The 9,107-nt window shown below is 34.3% G+C and overlaps 1 protein-coding gene across 1 annotated transcript; it reads right to left on the bottom strand.

The window, feature by feature from the left end:
• Positions 1 to 2,260: 2,260 nt before the first annotated feature.
• On the bottom strand, positions 2,261 to 4,101 carry LOC149961147 (uncharacterized). The gene is made up of 5 exons (XM_090159230.1): positions 3,730 to 4,101; positions 3,535 to 3,670; positions 3,282 to 3,468; positions 2,509 to 3,217; positions 2,261 to 2,284 (listed from the first exon to the last, which is right to left on the bottom strand). The coding sequence occupies exons 1-5, from the start codon at positions 4,099 to 4,101 to the stop codon at positions 2,261 to 2,263; spliced, it is 1,428 nt and encodes a 475-aa protein (XP_090015356.1).
• Between the last annotated feature and the right edge of the window lie 5,006 nt (positions 4,102 to 9,107).

Raw genomic sequence — 9,107 nt, forward strand, 5'->3', positions numbered from 1 at the left:
GTCCTAGGAAATCTTTAGGAACTTCGGATAGTAACATTTATTCAACTTGTAAGACTAGCGATGAGGTTTATCTCGCGAGAAAACTAACATTAAGTTCTTCAACATGTTTACATTATGAATTTGATATTAAGAAGAAAAATAAGGATACTTTGCCATTCTACAGAGTGTCAAATGTATTACCTGACCCAGACGAAATCCCTCCATCTGCTTGGTTAACTAATATCTCTTTAATTCCGGAAGTCAACTTTTCCCATATTTTCAAGTATTTTATCAATAATAAAATTAACATTGATGGGGAAAACCGAAATGATTATCGCGGTATGGAACGTTCCATTGCACACAAGAATGCGGGTGACATTCACTCAAAGCTATTAGTCGCTGCTGTAAGTACAACTATTATATAACCAGTATTGGGAAAATTTTCAGACTACCTATGTTGTGTGTTATTTAAATAGATCACAGATACGTTGTATTACATTAAATCAAAATGTTTTGCATCTCAGAAGCGACTGGATTACAATGTTATTGTTTGTGTAAAAGAGGATGGAAAGGTTTGCGGCGGTGGTTGTGAATGCGCTCGGGGGTGAGTTTTTTAATTATATTAAACTAATAAAAAGTTCATAATAATCTCCATTGGGAGAAGTATGAAAGTTTAGTCAAATATAGTAACAACAAAGTTTAACCACGAATGTAATATGGTTGGATAAGGACGGATGTATTTACGCATTCTAATCTTACTTGACTGTCTAATCATAGTGTTCGCATTTTTAATTCTATAAGCTAATTATAATTGATTTATCCTTTTAGTTTGTCAGGGTCATGTAGTCACATCGGAGCTCTACTACTTTGCATTGAAGCTTTTTGCAGGGAGCGGAAAACATCTGGTGATGATGCGTGCACTTCCAAACCATGCGTTTGGAACAGGCCTAGGACTCAAGATATTTTGCCTAGTGTCTTACTACCAAAAATGTTCAAGAGACCAAAACTTGAAGATAATGAAATTTAGCAAATGTGTAATAATTTATATATTAATATAAATAAAATTGAATATTATTTTAGAAGACATAGTTATTGAAGAAGCTGAAAGTATGAGGTTTGATTATGATCCTCGAAGAACTTGCGATAGAGTTGCCTGCCCTATTCAACAAGCGAAAGCTGTGGCTGATTTGGCTCAAATATTTCCCGAGACAGGTTTAAGAAGATTTTGGAATATATCTGATTTTGAAGACGTTCCTTTAGCCACGGTAGAAGTTGAGATAACATAACATCAGTGGATTTGGCTCAACATACAACAGTCACGCATCCTTTGGATCTTCAGACGAATATGAATGCATATACCATTTCATCTGTTAAAGAAGAGATAGACCAAGAAGCCAAAAAGCAAATTAGAGTAATTTTCACAGAGCCAAAATATTTACGAGAAGAGGATACGTGTAAACATGTAGAAAACCAGAAAATATCTTTGGATCTAGCCAAATTCATAGAAGTAAAAACTAGAAGTCAATCCAATTGTGAATTGTGGTTTAAAATAAAGCAAGGCAGAATTTCAAGCTCGAACTTTGGATTAATTGCAAAAGCAAAATGTAAAAACGTTCCTAAATCAATTATTGATAAAGTCCTTCACCCAGAAAAGTTGAACAAATTCTCGAATCTCCCAAAGGCTATGCAACGAGGGAGAGATTTTGAAGCACTCGCTATCGAAAGATTCATCGATATCACTGGGTTTTCAGTCAAGAAAGCAGGATTCTCCTTACATAATGAATACAGTTTTCTCGGATCTTCTTCTGATGGAATAATCACAGATCCAACGGAATTTTCAAAAGGTGTATTGGAAGTCAAGGTTCCATCTTCGTTAAATGGAAATGATATTAGTAATATGAGTGTTAATGAAATAGTTAGCAAATTTAAAGGTTTTATATAGAGAAGAAAAATGATATTTTCAGATTGAAAAGAGATTCAATATATTATTATCAAGTATTAGGAGAAATGGCAATCAAAAATCTACCTTGGGCCGATTTTGTAATTTTTACGAGTACGAAAGAGCGTAGTTTAATATACATTGAAAGAATTAGATTTGACCTGGAGAAATGGGAAATACTCCAAGATAAGCTTATTACCTTCTACAAGAAATACATTGTTCCTTATATTTTGACCTAGTATCAAAAGCAAATTGCAATTTTTCAAAGTACAAATTTTAATGATTTGACAAACATTTACTATATGGTGTTGTGATACAATTTTATGTTTCTTTAAAATTTAGTCAAAGCAAAAGTGATAAATTGACCTAATGATTTTTTTGTATTTAAATTTAGTAATTAGTCAAGCTTACAAAAAAAATTTAATTTTGATACAAAAAATACCAAATGAGACTAATTAAAAATTAAATGAATTTTATTTTGTTATAGGTTTATTTATATTTGTCAGAAAAGCACATACATTGAAAATATGCCCAATAAGTTTAATTTGGGTTATAGGGAAAACTCCATCTAAAATGTGGAAATTTTTTACTCGACCTATAGACCGTTCAACGTGAATTCGAAGCTCTGCAATTCTTCTATTTTCTAAGACTTCTTCTTCTGTAAATTGTTCTCGGTTTGCCTTTTTAACTGGAGGAATATTCAATGTACACCCTGTTTTTTCGGCCATCTTTTCTATCAAAAAACCTTTGTCTGCCATTATATTATCCTGTTTATCTAACAAGTCCAAAATTCCACTTTTTTCAACAATAAATTTATCAGAATCACGTCCACCCCATGGTTCAGAAATAAATGATATCACACCACCGGGGGTTATGCCTATAAGAATCTTTGCAGTGTTGTGATGTTTGTAAGAAGAGAATGTTACGTTTTGAGTTAACATATTAGATGACCGCTCTATGAAGATTTCCAAACAATCCAATATAATTCTGGTATTAGGGTATTTTTTAAATTTTTCAGGCATATACATATCCACAAGTTCCTTGTTAGGGAAAGGACACAAACTAGTAAGTTCTTTATCCAATAAACAAATCCAAGTTGTAAATATCTCGGAAAATGTAGAAATGCTGATATCAAAACGATCTGCAACATCTTGGACTAGTAGACCCAGTTTTAATCGCATCAACACTGCAAACAACTCGTTTAATAAGGAAAGCTTTCGGAATCTCACGTTCTTTCTTTCATTTTCACTATGCGAGGCTCGATAGTATGTCATGTGGCTTGCTTTATCCTTGAGAAAACTAATCATATTTTCATTTAGAAAAGCTGGATCTTAAAAATATTAAAATAATTTTCCATTCTTACTTGTATAACCACATGAATACTGCAAATGTTGGTAATCCTGTGTAAAATCTAGTTACATTATCATCATGTTGGATTTTTTCTACGGTCCAAGTCTTTTTCTCAATAATTTCCTCAGCTTCCTTTAATTTTTCCTTTAACAACTGATTTTCATATAATAATGGGTCAGTATTTGTTTGAGTGCTAACACCTTTAAATGTAAACAATATTAATAAAGTAAATCTGTAATAGAAAGTAAAAAATTGCAAAAGCTTACTTTTGTAAGTTTTCATTCGTGTAAACATATCAGTGGGCTTGCTTATATTTCCAACATCGTAATCGTGAAACTTTAAAGAGTCTTTAAGAGATTCGGAAAGCAAATTTTTCTCTCGCAACTCCATTTCAATTTTTCTCTAAATTAAACTACGTTTATAGTTCAACTCGTAAAACTGAAAAAATATAAATACCATACCTTCTTGCAATTTCTTTCATTAAATCTTTCCTCTTTAGAAACCGATAACATGGGTGTCTCAACTTCTAGTTGATTAACAGTTCGTTCGTTATGTACAAAGGTCTTTGGAAAATCAGTACATTCACTGGGTTTCATATGTAATGTTGGAACCCAATCAATGTCATCTTTTTCCCAGCCCGGGTATCCACTCACAAAATGTTTACTGCATACTCTATCATTTGTTGAAGCCTTCCAATCTTTTCTATTTATAATTCTTTGCCACAACTTTACCCTTGCTACAGGAATTCTGTGGTATTTTAAATCATCACAGTCCTTACGCACTTTTGATGATCTATTTGTATTCTTACACCCAGCAACGCAACATGTAGGCATTTTATCTGTCAGTAGTAATTGATAACCATTAATGAATAAATTGATGGTTGATTAAAAAGAGTTATAACTTACCTTAAAAATGAAATTGCCCAATAAATATAATTAAAATCAAACAAGCTTTGTCACATAAAATCCTTCGTAAAAACTTCTGTTAACCTATGACACTCTGTATAATCAGTATGATAATATCTAAAGAACGCACCAATGACATGTATGCGCATGCGCGCCTGCTTTCCCTCCCGGATTTTACCCCTTTGTGCGAAAAGGCTTATTGCGGAGTAGCTCCAGTGGGGTTTGGTGGCAGAGCGGTTTGTTTTTAGTTTTTTAAATTAAGTCGACCGACTGAAAAATTGCTTAACTAATATTTGAATTTGTTGAGGTTAAGTTAAAGCTACGAATTCAATTTCTATTCGCGAACTGTGAGTTATTGTAACCTTACAAGAAAAAGTCATGAGTTTGGGTTTTTTTAAAGTTTTATTTTTAGCGACTAAATATTTGGCTCCTTTCCTTTGGACGCCAATTGAAAAAGTACCCGATGGAGGTCCGAATTCTTCGTTCCTCCGTTGTTACAAGGGGGCGAAATTGTTTCGAAATACACTGGTGCAGTGTTGAAAGGAAACGAAATTTTCCAGTGACGCGCGGGTTTTCCCCGCTTATCACTTTGTCTTTCCTTTTACAATCGCGGTTTTTACAAAGATCGAGAACGAAAGTATTAACAAAGCAGTATACAGGAAAAGTTTTCCGGAATTTACAGATATAAATTTAAATTTACACAATTTTAAGATTCAAATAGTTTTACACAATTTTAATTTTATTTTATTTTATTTCAATCAAATTCTTAACAGTCACACTATTAATGTTTAGTAGTATGTTTACTGATACTAGACATTTTATATCGATAAAAAGTTAAACACATTTAAAACCCTTGAAAAGTAATTTATCTTTCAATTTTTTATTTTTCCGATCTGGAAATTTTTACAAATTTTTCTTTCCCGGATTTAACAACACTAACCAAAACTGTACGCGGTTCAGTCTAAATAATTTGTTCCAAATAAGAAAAATCCGGATTTTTGTTTGAACCTAGTGTATCAGAACGATTTAAAATTATCTCAAATTTTTTGCGCATATAAATTTAAAGACAACCAATTGGTCTTGTGTACAACGGTTTTTAAATTTTTTGATAGTAAAAAACTCAACCCAGGTCTCTGTAACCTTAATGGTACCATTATCAAGAGCGATTGATAATGGTACCATGAAAATTTTAAAAACGCTTGTGCACAAGACCAATTTGTTGTCTCGCAAATCATGATTTTGGAAGTTTTTTAAGTTATCTAGCTAGTGTTGTGATTAACGCTTCTTACTGATTCTCAGATAACAGTTATTTTACCTGAATTAAGATAGTTCAGATTTCAGATTATCCACATTTACGCTCAGTTATTATCAGATCAGATGATATAGGCGAAAATGCAAATCAGAGAGTTTAAATCCGAAACGTATTTGAATTAGAGTTCTTAAATTACGGTAATTTAGGAAATCAGTAAATTACGCGGTAATTTACCACGTAATTTACCGTGTTGCGGTAAATTACCGTAATTTTTTTTAAAAGGTTTTTTTTTTTACAATTAAAACAAGGAATAAAAAGAAGAAACCGTTTGTTGCTCAAAATATTTCTGAATAACTAGGTCTACTTTCTTTTTTTTACCCATTTTTACCAAATAAAACTTTATTTACTTATTTAAATGATATAAAATTATAGAAAGAAAACTATATTCTTTCGCTAGACTACTTCGAAGTAACGCTAAACCAACGCAGATGTGCGGAATAACCAAGTGAAAATAAAACTAACATTTTAGCAGACGACAGATGAATCAGGAATGTGATTTTTCTTAAACAGGGCTAGACATAAGTATTCTTCCTATTAAACGTATCAAACTACTCTAACACGGCCTTCGACTCCTTGGAAATTCGCAACCAAAACGAATCTAGGTGGCGCAGCGGTGCCTAGCTCTTCGAGTTAGTGCGTTACGCCTATGACCTAGTGTTTGCTGGAGTTAAATTACATTATTAAACGATGCAAAAATACACTAAAACGCGAATAACGTTAGGTTTTGAGTTTTGTAATTTTGTGCGACGTATTTTAGGTACATTTTAGCCCGAAAGATCAAAGAAAATTGAGAATGTGAAACACGAGTACGATGGTAATTACCAGGGCAATTACCATTTTCGTAATTTACCTGAGAAAATTGTAAATTACTGTTACCAGGGTAATTTACCGCGTAAATTACGAGGGTAAATTACCGATTCGTATCTAATCTGAATTCATTGTAAGGCGATCAGATTCAGATTCCTCTTAGCTATCTCTTAATTTACTTTCCACCAGATTATATTATGTACTATACCTATGAGTTGTAGGGGTGAGATGAGAAATGTGCTTGTTTTTCCCCCATTTTCCTACGATGAGTTGAAAGAGCGCCAGAGAGCTTCAAAGTGTGGCCTACTAGCCCCTGGAAGTAGGCTGCAACAAGCGCAAAACCAAGCAGCAGGGACTTTAAATACTGTGTAAGTTACCTTTTTTACGCTGGTTACCTCGATTTGTTTACAAAGTCCTTTTTTACCTATCACACGAACCCAAACCTTAGTGTTCGCATTTCCCTGTTTGAAGCTCTCTGGCGATTTTTTAACTTATCGTAGGAAAATGGGGTAAAAAAAAAGTATTCTTCTTAACTCAACCCCTACAACTCCTTAAAATGTTTGCATAACCTTTTGAAACATCTTGTAGAAGATTAACCTGATCTGAGTAGCTGATTATATTCAGGTATCTGAGAATTACGACCCGAATAACTCGATCAGTTGGCCATTGGATGATCTAGTTGTAATTCAAACTAAATTTGAATAATAGCTCAAAACGTCATATCTGAAAGCAAACAAATCGTATCATAAATATTAATTCCTGAAATATATTTATTTTGTATACATAAATAAGTTATCTACATGTATATCTGTAAGACATCAATTTTGCGAGATTACGTCCACATTTTCCCAACTCTTTTATATTTTCTCAAACGAGCTGTCACGCATGTAAAACAACAACGAAAGATAAATACATTTTAAAAGTTGACATTTTTAGGCCTTGGCTACAAAATTTTTACGCGTTTCGCGCCACGCTTTCTACATTCGCTTTTATATATATATATATATATATATATATATATATATATATATATATATATATATATATATATATATATATATATATAAAAATAAAAAGCCGTATAAAAATAAACAACATTCCCACTTAACTCGGCCGTAAATCTCGCAGCCAAACGGAAAATATCGTTTACGGGAGTTACACGCTAGATGGCGTTAAGAGCGCGCCAAAGAAATGGTAGGCAAAATGTATGACGCCGAGGCTTAGACGGGTATGAAAAAAATAGCGCGGTGGGGAGTAAAGAAAGAAAAACGCTTCGGCGGAAGGCTGTAATAAAAGCAAAGGGCGACCCCACCCGAGAAAGATCAGAACTAGAGTCATCTTTTAAAATCGTCTCATGATGTATCTGTCCGGAGCCTTTCTCTTTCCCTTTACGACTAAAGAACGCCCCCTGTTGGATGATTCCGGCGCTATAAGAATCACGATTTCTTCCCTCTTCGGGCTTACACCATGAATTATGCATTAGGCCAAGGCTTAAGGGTTTTAACCCCCCCCCCCCCCCCTCTGCCTAAGGCTTGGATTTGGCGCCCCACATTATTTTTAAAACTTTGCGACTCTGCCTGAAGTATAAATACGCGAATTTTAGAAGTCAAATTTTTATCCCGACGATTATTTGGAGGCTTTCAAAGTTGTTTCGTTTTGCTAACTTTTTGGTTATTTTATTTCGTTGGATAGTATAAATGAGGGAAATTTAAATGTCGTAATAATTAGGCTTAGCTAGACGGGTACGAATTTGGATGATGCACACCCAAAGGCTTAATTGATGAGGCTGCTAACCCCTGGTCTGGGAAATATATCATCGTAATTAAGACCGTAATTAGTGTCCTCGCGACGTCGGGATGGTAATGTTTAAATGGCCGTTCTCTTAAAATACGTGAAAAGAATATTGATAAACAAAGTAATAAATTCTTCGCACGCTTAACCCCATCTAGTGCGTTGAGAGCTTAAAGAAAACTTAAGGCTAACGGTCATCGAAGGTCATTTTTATTTGCCTGGAAGAAGTTAGAGGCTAGCTACTTTATCGATGAGCGTTTGTATTTGTGTGAAACTAAGTTACGGCCGTTCAAATACTTTTGCGTTTGAGTCCAATTAACTTACGGCCGTTTATGTACTTTTGCGTTTGTGTCCAATTAACTTAAGGCCGTTCATGTACTTCTGCGTTGTGTCCAATTAACTTACGGCCGTTCATGTACTTTTGCGTTTGTGTCCAATTAACTTACGGCCGTTCATGTACTTTTGCGTTTGCGTCCAATTAACTTACGGCCGTTCATGCACTTTTGCGATTGTGTCCAATTAACTTACGGCCGTTCATGTACTTTTGCGTTTGTGTCCAAATAACTTACGGCCGTTCATGTACTTCTGCGTTGTGTACAAATAACTTACGGCCGTTCATGCACTTTTGCGTTTGTGTCCAATTAACTAACGGCCGTTCATGCACTTTTGCGATTGTGTTCAATTAACTTACGGCCGTTCATGTTTTTCTGCGTTGTGTCCAATTTACTTACGGCCATTCATGTACTTCTGCGTTGTGTCCAAATAACTTACGGCCGTTCATGCACTTTTGCGTTTGTGTCCAATTAACTTACGGCCGTTCATGCACTTTTGCGATTGTGTCCAATTAACTTACGGCCGTTCATGTACTTCTGCGTTGTGTCCAATTTACTAACAGCCGTTCATGTACTTAAGCCGTCGTAAAATCAAAAATAGTTGAAAACCTTTTCCCTTCAAGCCATCGTAAAATCCAAAATAGTCTTCAAGCCATCGTAAAATCCAAAATAGTCTTCAAGCCATCGTAAAA

Source organism: Leiobunum rupestre, chromosome 1 (genome assembly GCF_980474605.1).
Source record: "Leiobunum rupestre chromosome 1, qqLeiRupe1.1.hap1, whole genome shotgun sequence".
Lineage (NCBI taxonomy): Eukaryota > Metazoa > Arthropoda > Arachnida > Opiliones > Sclerosomatidae > Leiobunum > Leiobunum rupestre.